This window comes from Hyaena hyaena, unplaced genomic scaffold (assembly GCF_003009895.1).
Source record: "Hyaena hyaena isolate Hyena2069 unplaced genomic scaffold, ASM300989v1 scaffold_1040, whole genome shotgun sequence".
Lineage (NCBI taxonomy): Eukaryota > Metazoa > Chordata > Mammalia > Carnivora > Hyaenidae > Hyaena > Hyaena hyaena.
The window spans coordinates 252,043-269,747 of NW_024081670.1; the positions used below are offsets into that span (position 1 = coordinate 252,043).

The window sequence follows — 17,705 nt, forward strand, 5'->3', positions numbered from 1 at the left end:
TAGAACAGAGGCCAACAGGAAACTGTCAAGTACCCCCACTGTTTGCTAGGAGGTATTGAATTGTCTGCTTCTCCTTGCCACTGACAGGGCAGAGACAGATTTATTGCCAATGGAGAGTCCTTGAAGGATTCTGGACAGGGGCCTAGGAAAGGATCTGTAATTGGTACATGAGAGGCAGAGCACTAGAAGCAGGGAATGTCGATGTTCAAAGAACAGTAAATAAACAAATGACTTTGTGTAAGAGCAAGATGAATTATGAAAGCACTATTCTTTGCAGCAGTGTCTGGAATAACAAAGGACATGGAACAACTTAAATACCCATCAAAAGGAGACTGCCTAAGTTATGGTACATTCATAGAGAAATGCAGCTGTAAAAAAGAATAAGGAGATCTTTATGAAAGATCTCCAAGATATATTCCTTAGAGGCAAATACAGTGAAGAGTAATGTGGAATAGCACACTTATTCTGCTTCCACTTGTGCAGAAAAGGGAAAACTTATGCACATGCCTACATATAAGGTGCACGTGTACACATGAACAATTTCTTTAAAAAAAAAAAAAAAGAAAGAAACTGCTCCATGACTACCCATTAGAATAGGACCTGAAAGATGAAGGACACAAGTAGGAGCCAAGGTTCTGACTACATGCCTTTTGTACTTTTTGACTTCTGAAGTATTATTAATTCAAAAATTTAATTTTTTAATGTTTCTTTTTTTAATGTCTATTCATTTTTGAGAGGCAGAGTGTGAGTGGGGAATGGGCAGAGAGAGAGGGAGACACAGAATCTGAAACAGGCTCCAGGCTCTGAACCATAAGCACAGAGCCCAACACAGGACTCGAACTGACGAACCATAAGATCATAACCTGAGCTGAAGTCAAGACACTTAACCTGAGCCACTGAGGTGCCCCTCAAAAATTTAAATTGGTGATTATTATGCACATTTTGCATGTATATGTTCTTTTTCTTTTTTTTATTGGGGGGGGGCATACAAGTAGGGGATGGGCAGAGAGAGAAGGAGAGGCAGAGAGAGAGAATCCCAAGCAGGCTCTGCATTGTTAGCTCAGGTGGGAGTCGAACTCATAAACCATGAGATCATGACCTGAAGAAAAACCAAGTCAGATGCTTAACTGACTGAGCCACCCAGGCACCCCTGCATTTTTCTTTAAATGGACCTCAGGAAATCTATCAGACAACATGAGTGAAGCAAATAGAAATGGTAGATGGGAAAAAGCAAGATAGTAAAAGCTCAACAATGTAAGACAAGAGGGATGGTTCTAAGGAAGGAATGAGACGTCCAATCCACTGTTTCCCATCAGGTCAGGACCTCTGAATAGGAATCAGTCCATGAGGGGAAAGATCACTTTGAAAGGATGAACTATGCTTCCTCTGAAATACAAGGAAAGACAGAAAAAGAATGCCAAAGAAATTTCCAGGTTTGTAAAGTTGGTAAATGTGTGAGTTATCTTCTCTTTGCATTATGCGGCAAAGGTTACCTGCTGATGAAGGAAGGTATGAAGCACTGTCCAACAGAACTTGCTGCATATCTGTACTTACCAGCCACATCTGGTCACTGAGCATTTGAAATGTGGCTTGTGTGACCAAGGGACTGAATTTGCCTTAAGTAAATATTAAATATAAATATATTATAAATATCATAAATAAATAAGAAATAATGACATGTGGCTAGTGTATGGTAATGGACAGTACAGATTAAGGGATTAGAGGATACTGGATGAGACAGACCGTCACAATCACTGTGTGCAGTGAGACAGTAAGGTAAGCCTTCAAGGGCTATCCAGGAGCACTGACTTTCCTTCAGCAAATACCATAAACTGGGTCAGGAATACAGCTTCATCTCTAGTTCCTGAGTGACTACAGGTAAGATTCAGCACCTCTTCTGCTATCTGCAAAATAAAAACTGGAAGCAGCCCAACAGTTTATAGAAGACATGTCCTTACAGGAGTCCAGAACAGCAGGTAAAAATAGCAGATTCTAAATTACCCACTAAAACTGGTAACTAAAGATGGACAATGACAATCAAAATCCACAGATAAGCCTCTGCCTTTGTTGTTGGACTTTCTCCAACGTCTTTACCCTTATGCTTTTAAAAAAGCATTTCAGCTTACTTCTTTGTATCTCTTCTGGTTGAGTTACTAACTAGTAAGGAAGGGCAGCCAGGCAAGAAGCCCAGACAGGGCTCACAGTCAACTGTTAGCAACATTCTCCCCAGTGAGGAGTATGATGAAGTAGAATGGCAGATACCTCTATTAAAGGCCTTTAAGGCTGACATACTGTAACTGTTTTAAACCCAAGAGGGAAAAAAATTAAAAGCTTACTAGAAGAATGTAATTTAAATGCTAAACATTATTCTAATAGGACCTGTGTATATTTTTCTTCCTCCTTTTGCAAGATGCATACAAAAACATTTTTATTTTTTATTTATTAAAATTCTTTTAATGTTCTATTTCTGAGAGAGAGAGAGAGAGAGAGTGAGAGAGAAAGAGAGAGAGGGAGAGAGAGAGAAAGAAACAGTCTGAGCAGGGGAGGATAAAAGAGGGAGATACAGAATCTGAAGCAGGCTCCAGGCTCTGAGCTGGCTGTCAGCACAGAGCCTTTGCAGGGCTCAAACCCACAAACCGCAAGATCATAACCTGAGCCAAAGTCAGACGCTTAAGCGACTGAGCCACCCAGGCACCCCACAAACACACTTTTAAAAAGATTGTCATTATCCCTCAAACTGCATCAAATTCACTCTCCAATGGCAATTCTGAATCTAGAAATTTATCTTTGGGAAACTATGTAAAATGCAGAGCAGGGGATCACAAAATATGATTTTAAAACGATGATGAAGGGAGACAGAGAACAAAATTGTAGAGAATGATGGAGACAGTATGTTTAATGAGTTTATGTAAGTCAGTAAAAACAGCCTGTTGCTCCACTAACAGCAATGGGCTATCACCAAGTGGTCCCATTGACGAGACTTCTCATTTAAGAGCATCTACTGTCTCTACACTCACAGTCATCCACGCTCTAGAGGTTTGATCTATTTTTAACTTGATCTTTCGCTCTTTAAATTGTTTAAATGATTTTAATTTTTAAATGTACTTATAGATGTGCTTGATTTATAAATATACTTAAAGGTTACGAAGGTAAACGTAAGTGCTAATGTGGACAGAATGGTGGAAGGTGGTAGATAGCTAATCGTTCAGAAATAAAGAATGCTGAAGAACTACTTCAAAGTCCTATTTTTCTGATACATTTTCCAGATATGAAAGTAAGAATATAAACTATTAATAGTCCTCAAAACTGCAGATGAGAGAATAACCTAAACTTTCCAAGGACACCAGAAAACACCAGAGTTTAACTACAATTTGAGCTCTACAAATGTCTTGGCCTCAGTCCATGTTGACATGGTTACAAGACGGCCAACCATTTGGGGCCAAAGGCTCTTCTTAGGTGTCAACAGTAACAGGACATTCCTGCTGGGTTAAGTTTAAGCCAGATAAAAATCAGTTTCTAAAAGAAGACCATAATACGAAAGAAAAAGAATACTTGAACAGATTATATAAGATAAATTTTAAGAAGAAAAAACCTCTACCTCATCCCATCAACTAAACTATATTTTAAGTGACAATACTAGTTCTAATTAACATATGCAGCACCTTCATATGCTCCTGGCATTATATGTAAATACCTCCATCCACAACCCCCTTATCCATAGCTCTGAAATGCAGAAAGCTCTAAGCTCCCCAATTTTTTTTTCCTAATTCAACTGACAACAAAATCTGACTTGAAGAAGTAGAGGGCTACTTATAATATTTCTCCAATATGTATAGCCATAAATACATTTGCTACAGTAATAGGAATGTGTTTAATTATGGGGTGCTCTCAAGAACCCTTTCGGAGTGTTTCCTTAAATGCTACATATGAACCAGATCACTGTTTAAAATAGGAAAAAAATCCCAAATCTCCAAATATATTCAGATTAGCAGACTGTGAACTTATTTCCTTATTTAATCCACATAACTACCTTTTGATGTGGGAGCTATTTTTATCCCCCCTTTAAAGATGAAGAATCAAGGCACAGTTCACTCACAGTAAGTACAAGAGCTGGCATTTGAATCTAGACAGTACGACCCCAGAGGCTGTGTTCTTAAACCCTACACTGTGGCTCTAACATATTCTAAATGCCGGTAATTTTAATGGTGAATATATCTACTGCCATGTGCGATAATGTCTGGAGTACCTGACTCCAACTTGCTCAGATGGGCAATGTATATATATGATTCCTATTTCTTACCTCCCTTCTCTGGCTTCAAAAGTGTGTCTGTCACCTGAATCTGAAGTTCTGAGATCCTAGTGAGAGTATTCTGCTAGAAGGACTACATTTATGTCAACACATCTTCAATATAACTGGATAAAATTTTTGAATCCAAGTGATTTTTGACTTAGAAAAAATACTAAAGACCTTTACTCGAGCAACTGTATAGTTGAGTTTCAAATCACCATGTATATGGAAAAGGTGTTAACAGTACCTCAGGGTTATATTAATTGGTTAGACTCTAAATATAACAAACTTTTCAAGATATTCAGCAATTAGCCATGAGAACAGCCATATCCACATAGCTTGACAACATCACTTCAGCTCGATCTTTGCCAAATGAACAATGGCTAGCCAAAACATGAAGTACAAGTAAAATGAATTCAAGGAAAAGTAACCAAATGCATACCTCTAAAACCATTCCATTCCAGAGCAATACTTAACAGTGTGTTGGCAAAAAGTTATGTGAAATGATAGAAAATTAACATAAGGCTCATAAATCTCTAATATGACTCTAATCTGGAATCTTTTGAGTTTGGCATATTAAAAACAAAAACATAAATACTTTCAGCCTCCCAAGCCAATGGCAGTCTTGATGTTGCTTAACCAATATTAATTACTGTCTATGAGCTCTGTTACTGAGTGCTTATCATGAGCTAAGGCTGCACACGCCCTAGCTTGTTTAAACCTCGCACTTTATTAGATGAGAAAGCTGAGGCTTAGGGTAGTCAGAAACCTGCCCAGGGCCACTCAGCAAACAAGTAAGGGTCTGTTGGGCTCCCAGACCCAACTCTTCACCAGTGAACTATAATCCTCTACAGAGAACTGTGTTCATTTTGTTTACAAAATCATTTTGTTTACAAAATCAGTCTCCTTCTAGATCTACTTTCTAGTTGGTCTCCCCTCTCCGCTTTTTAAGAAAATTATTTTTCCTATTTAAAAGAAGCTAAACATTAAAAAAATAAGTAATATACAGATAGACTATGTACCCAACACCCCAAAGCAATAAATTTTATTGTATTTGTATTGGATTTTATAAGTACATAAAGGTACAGCTGAATTTGAACATCTTCTTTCTAAAGGTAACCACCTTGCTGAAGATATGACTTCTTCCAGCTTGTATTTTTATACTTTACTAATGGTTGTGCATCCTTTGTTTTTATTTTGTTAACATTTATTTAAAAAACATTTTTTAATGTTTATTTTTTTGAGAGAGAGACATAGACAGGGGTGATTCGGGAAGGGGACTGAGAGAGAGGGAGACACAGAATCTGAAACAGGCTCTAGGCTCTGAGCTGTCAGCACAGAGCCCAGTGTGGGACTGCAACTCCCTAACCGTGAGATCATGACCTGAGCTGAAGTCAGATGCTTAACTGACTGAGCCACCCAGGCGTCCCTAATGTTTATGTATTTTGAAAGAGAGACAGAGAGACAGAGAGAGAGAGACTGTGTGTGCACACACGAGTGGGGGAGGGGCAGAGTGAGAGGTTGAGAGAGAATCCCAAGCAGGCTCTGTGCTTGTCAAGTGCTGTCAATGTGGGGCTTGAACTCACAAACTTTGAGATCATGACTTGAGCAGAAACCAAGAGTTCGACATTCAACTTACTGAGCCACCCATGTAACCCTGCAACTTTTGTTTTTAAATTTCATTGAAAGTATCTTACTAGAATACCCTTTAGTAACACATGGAACTCAACTTCCATTCACTGTACCCACTGTCTTACATTTCCTCACATGGAGGTGCTGTGGCTCCTTTTCATCCATCAATAAACTGCAACAAACATCCTTATTCCACTGCCTTGCCTTCCCCCTTCCCCCCCCATATAACTAACACGGCTTCCACAAGCTGTGTATGAATAATTCCATTTCTCTGCCACCAAACCATTCAAATGTTTCTATCTAAAGTAAGGCAATGTTACCTAATTATTTTTTTACTTGGCATTTACTTGATCACTAGTGAGGTTTAACATTTTTTGCATATCCTTTAGCCATTTTTCTCTCTTCTCTGAACTCTCTAATTCACATCCGCTTACTAAGTTTTCAAATGGGTTTTTCTTTTTTCTCAATTGATTTAAGAGTTCTTTTTATATTCTGTATACTAAACCTTTGCAGGTTTTATAAGGGCTGCAAATATAGCCTCTCAGTCTGTGACTTGCTGCAGTAGGCTGAAAAATGTTCCCCCACCTCCACACCTCCCATCCCCACCCAACCCCCAAAGTGTCCACATCCTGATCCCTGAAACCTGTGAATAGGTTACCTGATATGGTAAAAGGGATTTTGTAGATGTGACTAAGAGTTAAAAATCTTGAGGTGGGGATATTAGTCTGGATTATTCACAGAGGCCTAATACAGTCACAAGGGTCCTTATCAGAGGCAGGCAGGACAATCAGGGAGAGAGGACAGAGAGAAGTTGGGGTGATGCACTTTGAAGACAGACAATGACCATAAGCCAAGGAATGCTGAGGAGGCCAAGAAGCTGGAAAAGGTAAGAAACCAATTCTCCTTTTAGCATCTTCCAGAAGGAATGCAGTCCTGCCAGCACCACAGTTTTACTATGCTAAGACCATTTTAGACCTTCTGATCTCTAGAACTCTAGAATGTGGTTTTTTGTTTAAAATCACTAAGTTTGTGGAAATTTATTAGAGCAGTAATAGGAAGTGAATACACTTGCCTTTTCCCAGTTATTGACATGTACATTTTGTTTTAAATCCACTCTACTCCAATACTGTGAGAAGAAAATATGGAAACTAGCCTAAGTTTTAAAGCTTGTTTTTCACATTTAGGTTGCCACAATCCATCTGGAACTTACTTTTATGTGTGGAGTAAAGCAAGATTCTAACTCTATCTTTTTCCATGTAAAGAGCCAATTGTCTCAACATCCATTTATTTAATAGTTCATAATAGCCCCATTGTAATCTACTTCGGTCACCTTCCAATTCCATTATTTATGTAGGTCAGTTTCTATGTTATCCTGTTCCACAGTTCTGTTTTCTCTCCTTGCACCAATACCCACTATTTTAATTACTGCATATAATGCAATATATATTTGGAAGGACAAGTGACCTTGTCTGTTGTTCTTAGTAAGAAAAGAAAAGTATCTTGGCTATTTTGGATCTCTATCTTCCAAATTTAGGATAAGCTTGTCATGTTTTACCATCTCACCCTAAAAAGACCCTCTCCTAGGAAGGCAAAAGATTCTGTAAGCATTTTGCCTGAAGTTGTATTAGTTTGGAGAGGACCACAACCTCACCATATTAAGTCATTTCAATCTATGCTGATGCATAGGAGCACATGTACCCCAATGTTCATAGCAGCACTCTCCACAATAGCTAAAACATGGAAAGAGCCTAAGTGTCCATCAATGGACAAATGGATCAAGAAGATGTGGTTTATCTATACCATGGAATACTACATGGCAATGAGAAACAATGAAGTCTGGCCATGTGTAGCAACATGGATGGACCTTGAGGGGGTTATGCTGAGCGAAATAAGTCAGGCAGAGAAGGACAAATATCATATGTTTGCACATATAGGAGGATTAGGAGGAACTTGACGGAGGAACAAGGGGGAGAAGAAGGGGGGAAATAGTGGGGGAAAGGGAGAGAGGCAAACCATGAGAGACTCTTGAATGCTGACAAAAACTGAGGACTGATGGATGTGGGGGGGAGGGGGGATGGGCATGGAGGAGGACACTTGTGGGGATGAGCACTGAGTGTCATGTGGAAACTAATTTGACAATAAACTATTTGTAAAAAAAAAAAAAAAATAAGTCATTTCAATCTATAAAATATTGTATCTCTTCATCTTTTATGCCCTTCAATAAAGTTTTTAAAATTTTCTCCATAAAGGACTTACTCGCCTTGCGGTTTGACTTATTCTTACGTACCCTATAGTTTCACTGGCATTTACCTCGTATCCAGAAACTTTTCAAAACTTTCTATTAAGCCTAATAATTTATCTGTATATACTCTTGACAACTTTGTTTCTTTATATGTTTTTTGTTTTGTTTTGATCTTATTCAAGTGTTTGGGGCTCCAGAATAATGTTGAATAGAAATGGTGATAGTAGACACTTTTGTCTTCTGCCTAAATTTAACGGGAAATGCTTCAAATGTCTCACTACCAAATGCGATGCTTAGTCTTCAGGGTTTTACTGGCTTGCATTTTTAAATTATACACAACAGTTAAAACTATTAACTAAATATGGATTCAGATGAAAAGTTTAATACTAACCAAACTCTTACACACTTTATAAACTCATTGCTTCCTCTCATTCTGTGGCTGGATTTAGTCTTTGACCATTTATAGCTGTGTACCTTATTCAGCATGCTTGCACAGAATCAATCACTGCCTTGCCAATTTTTATTCTACCTCTTAATATTATTATGTCATCACAGTTATAATTTCATTTGGAGTTTTTCTACAGCTTCTTGTTACAATGTTTCTTTTGCTTTGCCTGCTTATAGCTGCCAGGATTGGATTATTACTTCAAAGGAGGCCAACTTCCATGCCAGGCCACCATGGAGACACTAAAGAAGCAATGAGCAGAATGCTGCTCCCATGGAAACGCAATAAAAGGTCACCCTACACACTACTGGGCCAATGCTTAAAGGATTTATAGAAGTTCCTGACTCACCTCCAGCTCCTAACCAACTGTTCTGGGGACTGTTATATGGCATAACCTTATTGAAAGCTAATATATTATATTATTCCCTCAGACCATAGGAGTCCTAACGCTGGATATATTGTTTTGCATGCCCAATTAGAAATATACCCAGGATGCTTATTTGCAACAGAACTAAAGGCTGCCAAAGATTTGAAAATACCTAATAACTTCTTTACATAGGAGTTAACCGAGGTACAAATAAATTAAGTGATTTTCCCGATATCACCTCAGTGAGAAGCAGAACTATAAAATATGCTCCTAAGGTCCTTTCATTGTAAAATGACTGCAAATTATCCATGGATTTCTAGAATGTAACTTATGTCTGGACAAACAGAAATCAGCCTGGAGCAAACTGTCATCTGCAAAACATACTGATGTTGTATGAAGAGAAGTCTTAAAACTCTTCAATATTAGACTATTATGACACTTTAGCATTAATTTACAGCATGTCTGGGAATGCTAACTACAGGCAACACCCTCAGAATTCTGCAGTTGTAACTAAATAAAGCAAACTACAGAAGTTAGTCCATAAACATGTCAACTCAACTGGACAGAAACATTTTCCAGATTTAATCCAGAATCCCATTGAACTGTGGCTTACACAGTGGCATTAACAAATCTGAAGAAAAAGGTAGGGGCAATGGAGATGCAGACTGAATCAGAGAAGCAGGATAGGTAGAAGGTGTCTAGTATTTTCCAGGGAAAGAGAACACAGAATTTGGAGAATGTGAACACCTAGGACCTTCAGGAGTCTCTTTTGTGGGGAATGTTAGCTGAGTAAACTAATCTCAAGATGCCTACTTCATTTTACCTAGATCTTATGCTCAACAAATAACCTTCTGAGGACTAATTCACTTTCCTATGTTCTAGAGAGGGAGAAAAATGCTCAAAACAGAATTCTCAAGCATTCTAGCCATGAGAATCCACCTACAGATTATTGTACTGACATGGTTCACATATCAATCTCCTAGGTGGGATCAACTCAGGGTGTCAGGGCCACCAGCGTGAAGCATGGTGGATCTTCACCAAGGAAATGTTACCTGTTAAGGCCTCTTCATGGTCATTCTGGGTGTCTTTGCTGGGATGCCCCACCTTACTTCACATCCTTTCCATTTCAAAACCAAAACTACCGCCTAAATATATCCTCAACAAAAAGTTTTCAAAGATTTAAAAACATACCGTGTAAAAGCATTAAGATGAATGTGTTGTCCGTACATAAACTGGATATACTTTTTCATCAGTTCTTGGAGAGAAAAGGCTATAGCTGTCAGGTCCTTCCTAAGAGGCACCTTCATCTATACTGCTTGGGTTCCACGGAACCAGAATAATGACACACAACTGCACAGTAAAATTTAAAAACATTTCTTTCTATTTTCATTCCATATTTTAATTATTCACTTTTGACTTCATGAACGTAAAATTGTAACTCTTCAAAGAAAAACAGTAATACTCACTAATTCTGACTGATTCTAAAACTCACTCCCTAAAAATTTAGTTGGTTTGGCTCACTGAATTAGAAGTCCTACAAAATCCTTTCAACATGGTGCTTCATATATAGAACTACATACACAAAATAAGTATCTGTGTGCTGGCTCGACCCCTAAAAAGTGCTAAGAAAATTCCTTTCCCAGTGAATGTGGACTACTTTTCAATGTCTTTTTCAACCTTATCGATACCTGGAGAGACTAACCAGACCGCATTTTTTTCTTCCCACTGTTTTTTGTCCAACAACAGGAAGTCTCAATCAGTAGCCACCTATGTCTTTCCCAGTTGGTGTCTACACTGCTACTGGGAGAGACCAAGGACTGTTTCTACTTATGTTCCTCAGCCAAGATTCTATTCTTAGTCTGATACCAAGAATACTCTATCCAGGAATGTCTTGTGAAGTAAGACTATATTGCTTAGGCTGGGATCAAAGTTTCTGAGGATGATCATCATCTCTGGAGTCAGCTCTGGTTCAAAGGTCTCAGTCACTCATATCATTATGCAGGGCTTAAAATGATCTCACCTCTGTGTGAATCTCAGCTTTGACCAAATGCTCCAAGGGAATGATCATCATCAGATATCTTGAAAATATCCCAGATCCTCATTACTTCCTCTGCCCAGACCCTACAAGCATGGAACTGATGCTGCCGACTAGTGATCCTGTTTTGCTCACATTCAAAATTCTGAGCAAACAGGACAGAAAGAAGAAACCACTTACTCTATAAATATGGGTCTCCAAGGTGACCCGGGTAATGGGAAATCCCTAGCTGCCCCAAACAAAGGTTTGAAATCAATACCAGTGGCCATATTGGGACCTATGCCTTAAAGTAACATTACAAATCTGAGTAGCAAATTGTCGTGTGACTTATCTGGTAGGATAAAATTATCAGGTTATTATTTTTATTAAACAGCTGCAACAATTAAAACTAACAGTTATAGCTAATTAATAGCTAACATTTAATGACTGCTCACCATGTGCTTGGCATTTTATGAGCATCATTTCATTCAATATCCCAGGAGCCTTACGAAGTACTATTATTTTTCATAGATGAGGAAACTGAGTAACTTTACTAATGTCATCCAAAATGGTTAAAGTATCAAACTGAGATTTAAGCCTAGGTCTATTCATATTACTCTAGTTCCTGAGTTTTGAACTCTTGGTTTAAAAAAAAAATTACATATATATTTATATATATATAATGTAAATATATATATATATATATATATCTGATATGTATACATTATCAGTCTTACATTTTGGATTTAATGACTGAATCTCAATTTTACAGTCCATGAATAAATATTCATACTGATATTTACCTGTGTATCACTTCTTCCAATATCACATCATTTATGGTAATTAAACTGGACAAGAACAAGTCTTATAATTATGTAACCAAGGAAAGTACTTACATAGTCAATGGGCTTGAGGGATTTAACTCTAGATGTTGGGCAGCCACAAGAAGTAAGGTCAGCATAGAGGCCTTCTTCTAATACACACTGATTATCAGAAACGTCCTCTTGATAATATAGGAGCCAGCTTAAAAACAAGCAATAAGACATTCAGTCAAATTACATCAGTTGATATCACAGGCTCATCACCATGCTGTGGGAACCAGGGAAGGAGAAGGACAAAGTCATGGTGCTGACCAGCAGCAAAGACACAGCTTCAGTTTAAAGAAACAGCTTACCACTATCATTTTCTGACTGCTTACCACGTGCTAGACATGTGCTAGGTACTTTACCTATATTATCACACTGTGTCTTCAATTTGATGAAGCAGAAACATATTCTTATTTTTATAGGCAACAAAACTAAGGATTAGAAAAGTTAGGTAATTTGTCCAAGGTCTCCTCAACTGTTAAATGACATCATTGAAATCTGAAACAAGACGTCAGCTTTACACTAAAGACATTAGCTTCATTTAGTACCTCCAAGTACAAAACACGGTGATCAGATTACGGTAATTATTAAGTACTTGAACAGATTAGAAAAATACTGCTTGTTTCTCTTTTAGGAAAAACAATAATTTGTATTCTTACTTAAATGATGAACTTGATGTCAGTCTAGGGGAGTAAAGAAACTAGACTCCTAACATCACACAACGGTATATAAAATCTATCACATGTACATCTGATAGCTAATGGAGATTTTTAAAAAGAAACCCATTTGAATCTTTGATAGTGAATTATCTTCAATATATCACTCATCAGAAGCTTGGTTAAGACGTATGTCTTTTGAAAAGAAGGAGCTAAAGGAAGAAATGAATTAGCTATTTCTACTCACTTCTGGTGTGTTTAAGTTTTAGCCTTATAGTTTAAGACCATAAGAACTGTACTCTTGCTAGGCCAGGTTAACTTAGGATAACCACAGATATGCTCTGTAACATTATAATTTACTGTCCTATCTTCTATGTAATTAGGCATTTTATCAAAGGTTTTCAATGTGTTAGGCATGGAGTTAGGCCCTTCATGTACATCATTTATTTGTCCCTCATAAGAATCCTTTGAGGTAGGTACTGTTATCCCTCCTTGAGGAGAAAAATGATTCAGACAGATGATCTAATTTGAAGGTTATATATTGAGAAAGTGGTGGAACTGGTCTTTAATCTCCAGGTCTCCCAAGTACTCCAGGTACTTAAGCAGAAACCGCCAGGGTTTCTGTAGTCTTTAAAAAACTGCAGTTTGATAAACTACACACACACACCCAGAGAGAGAGAGAGAGAGAGACAGGCAGACAGACAGACAGACAGAATATTCACTACATAAAGCAAATATGACTAATTTGTCCCAGATTTTAGTGTCAGGAAAAAACACTTTCCTCCAGAAAACCTTTAATACTTCCCTTTGTTAGAAAATTAAAATATATCTTACTAAATAATTTTTTTATCTTAGTGGAGAAGAAACTCAGAGCCAAGTACTAGTAACAAAATTATTTTAGGTGTCTGGTATATATTACTTTCTCACTAAAGAGGTGCAGATAATCTGTTTAACTTATAGCACCCTATTTTATGTGTTTTAATATTGTAAAACCCTCATATCCTTTTCTGTAAGTATAAAAATAATAATATACACAGAGAAATTCAAACTAGTGAGAGTTATAGAAAATGAGAGGGAAAGATTAGTGGAGTTAATCAAGAAGGTTAACAGAGGGAATCAGTGTGAAACTCAAAGATACACTCAGTTTAAAATCAAATAGGGACCACAAACATATATATCAATAGGAGGCCAAGCGGGTAATGTACAGAAGTAGCGTACCAGGTTAAAAAAAACAAAACCAGAAATATATCCTATGGTACACTGGGATCACATAGGCCATTTACTTTTTTTATTTTTAAAAAGAATTTTTTAATGTTTTATTTATTTCTGAGAGAGAGAGAGAGAGACAAAGAAAGAGACAGCATGAGCAGGGGAGGGTCAGAAAGAGAAGGAGATATAGACTCTGAAACAGACTCCAGGCTCTGAGCTAGCTGTCAGCACAGAGACTGATGTGGGGCTCGAACCCATGAACTGCAAGATCATGACCTGAGCTGAAGTGGGATGCTTAACCGACTGAGCCACCCAGGCGCCCTGTAGGCAATTTACTTAACAGTAATTATTGCCAAAGGTGAATGCTTCTTTTCAAATTCTTTGATTTTTTTAAAGAGGTTAAAAACATCATAAACCCAAATACTGATACATTTTGTTTAACACACTATGTAGGCCAAACAAATAACATTGCTGGCTGGCTAGCTTTACCTGAAACCTACAGTCTTTCACATAGAGCAGGGATTAGCCAACTACAGCTTGTGGGCCATCTGTCCCATTGCCAGCTTTTATACAGATCACAAGCTAAGACTGCTTTTCACATGCTGCAGTGTTTTGTTTGGTTTTTTAAATTTTTTAAATGTTTATTTTTGAGAGTGCACGTGAGCATGCATGTATGTGTGTACACACGCACACACACACACACACACACACACACATACACACACACACAGAAGGGGCAGAGAGAGAGAGGGAGACACAGAATCCAAAGCAGGTTCCAGGCTCTGAGCTGTCAGCACAGAGCATGATGCAGGGCTTGAACCCACAAACTGTGAGATCATGACCTGAGCTGAAGTTGGATGCTTAACCAACTGAGCTACCAATGCTTCACTGGTTTTAAAAAATTACAACAATAGCTTGTGATATGTAAATATGCTATACAGTTAAAATTTCATTGAATTAAGAAGCATTTTATTGAAACACAGTCATGCCATTTATCTTCTGTGGCTGCTTTAGTGCTTATAATGGCAGTGCTAAGTAGCTGGGACACAGCCTGTAGGGCTCACAAAGCCAAAAATACTTACTACCTGGCCCATATAGAAAAGGTTTGCTAACTCACCCCTGGTATAGGTAAGGCAAAAAATACTCAGCTGAGTAAATGTTGGAAGAAGGAAAGATGGAGACAGTGTAGGGATAGAATGTGAATGGATGGGAAAAATGAGACTGATGGTAAATCCTGGAAAAGGAGGCATTTGAACTTAGTCTGACTCGTATTAGAGGGATGACGGTGGGATTTAAGGCAAAGTAGTAAAAGTATGAAACTGGACTTGGGGACATATAATTGGGCTATAACTAGTTTGTGGTAAACAATGGAAGTAAGATAATACTGGAGTAGCACTACTTAGGAGACAGAATTTCTTCAAGCGGTAGAACTGATTCAAGAGAAAAAGTAAAACTGATAAAAATCCAAGATATCTTAAAGAATGAACAGAGAGATTCTGAAGAGTTACTAGGTAAATACTTGAAAGAGACCTACCATTGAATTGCACACTTTAAAATGGCTAAAATGGACCTTGAGAGCTTGTTTGGAGGTTCTAGCAGGGGAGCGCAGTTACTCGTATACCGTTGACTGAAGAACGGTCCTCCTCTATTGGGAAAGGTCGTCCTCTTCGACCAAGTGTGCAGCTTGGAGGAGGAGGGGGGAGATGGGCATGGAGGAGGGCACTTGTGGGGATGAGCACTGGGTGTTATATGGAAACCAACTTGACAATAAACTATTTGTAAAAAATAATAAATAAAATCATTTAAAAAATTAAAAAAAAATAAAATGGCTAAAATGGTAATGTGTATTCTATGTATATTTTACAATTAAAAAAAATGGAGGAAATATGTTTTACCCTTGAGAATCACATATGGTTCATTTATATCTGAGGAAGACCTAGTATATTGCTGTAGCTCAATTAACACAAGATTTATTTTTTATTTATTTTTATTACTTTTATGTTTATTTATTTGAATGAATGGGGGAGGGGCAGAAAGAGAGAATCCCAAGCAGGCTCTACTAGGTCAGTGCAGACCCAGATGTGGGGCTCAAACTCATAAACTGTGAGAATAGGACATGAGCCAAAATCAAGAGTCAGAAGCTTAACTGACTGAACTATCCTGAAGCCCCTAGATTTAATTTATTAAAATTGATTTAATTCAAAAAATTAAAAAGAATTGCCTCTCTCTCTCTGCCCCTCCCTGCTCACTTGCTCTCTCTCTCTCTCTCTCTCTCTCTCTCAAAATAAATTTAAAAAGGGAGGGAGGCACCTGGGTAGCTCAGGTGGTTAAGTGTCCAACTCTTGACTTTGGCTCAGGTCATAATCTCCTAGTTCATGAGTTCCAGCCCCACATTGGGCTCTGTGCTGATAGTGCAGAGCCTGCTTGGGATTCTCTCTCTTCCTCTCTTTCTGCTCCTCTCCTGCTCACTTGTGTGTGCATGCTCGCTTTCCCTCTCTCAAAAAAGAAAAGACTAAAGCAATCCTAGGTCTGACATTCGGTGTGGAATCTTGGGAACACTAACTCTGAAATCAGGAGTACTCATCTGTGAAACAAGGTTGATTTTATAAATAATTTCAACAAAATATACATATTTTTAAATTTAGGAGTAGTACATCTAATTTGGACAAAAACAAGTTTCTTAAAGAGCATTCTATTATACTATCCAATAAACATAGAAGCATTCAAAATGTTTAGGAAATAATCTAAGGTAGCAGTGAGAAAGTAAAATGACCACAATGCTCCCAGAGTTGGCTCATTAGCATTTCATTTCTCTATATCATACAATGGTTCATATTATGAACCACTGTATTAGCAAAATTAGTATTAGCAAAATAATAATACATTTAGTATTAGCAAAATTACTATAGGCTAATTAGCTGCCCAATGACTAAAAGAACTTTTTAAATTCACTGTGAATGCAAAATAAATAAACAAGTCAAATCCCTGTGAATTTAAAGGAAATATAGTTACTGAAGAACAGTAGAAAGCACTCAACAGTGTACTTACCAGCCCCGAAGAACTTTAAAAGAACACGGCCTGAATGAAGTCAAATCAGAAATTTCTTCTGTAAAATCTACACATTCACCCTGGAACCCTGGTTTACTGAATGCTTTGAGCTACAAGAACAATAACACAACAATTTGACAGGAAACAACTGTTTGACATTATCACAAAAGCAAATGAAAACCTTTTATTTCCTGTTTTTGTTTTAAAAATTAAGCAAAATATTAGAAAGAACTTCACCTATTACCAATGAATCCAGGTTAAGGATGATATGCTCTTTAAACTTCCACTGTTTGTTTCCTTACCCATTTCGAGCAATGTCACCATTTATTGACCATTTTCATCCAGCTTTTGCATCAGATTCTGGGCACAGGGTCGCAGAAAACAATTCTGCCGATAAGATTAAATCAGAATCCTTCCTCCACTAAAATGTGGTCCCTGTCTATTGTGTCAAACAATTATTATCCCACGTGGTGAGATGACATGCCTAAAATAAGCAGCAATGTACTGTTATATGTGAAGGCAGTTTCAGTTAGTATGAGGGGTGGTTGGTGTTGTCTTTTCTCTTCCCAAGTCTTGCTGATCCAGTTAATAAAAGGTTGTAGCATGAAGGCGTGCCCCTAAGCGGGCCTGAGAACACAGGAGCAGAGGGCAGAGAAAATAATGCCGACAAGATTAGTGGAAGATTTACGGTGAACAAAGACATCCATGTCCTGGATTTCAGCTAACGGACTTCTGCTTACTGTTACGAATATCTTAAATGTATAGCTTACTATTATATATAACCACATTTCTACTTCAGTTCTTTTTGTCAAGAAAAATCCATGAAATCTCAAAGTTATTTGCTGCATACCAGAAATCTGCAACTCTAGTGGCCTTGAATCTATATAATAGGAAAGAAAAAGTTAATGAGGCCTGTAAATATTTCAAAGTACATGGGA

General features: G+C 37.7%; 1 protein-coding gene across 2 annotated transcripts in view; it reads right to left on the bottom strand.

Annotated features, from left to right (window-relative positions):
- The window catches only part of CRYBG3 (crystallin beta-gamma domain containing 3), a 112,503-nt gene that overhangs the window by 11,511 nt on the left and 83,287 nt on the right, over positions 1-17,705 (bottom strand). For both annotated transcript variants that reach the window (XM_039221995.1, XM_039221993.1), the window contains 2 exons: positions 16,768-16,877; positions 11,885-12,011 (listed from right to left, as the gene is read on the bottom strand). In XM_039221995.1, coding sequence (XP_039077926.1) covers positions 11,885-12,011; positions 16,768-16,877 — 237 coding nt within the window. The remainder of the gene's footprint in view (positions 1-11,884; positions 12,012-16,767; positions 16,878-17,705) is intronic.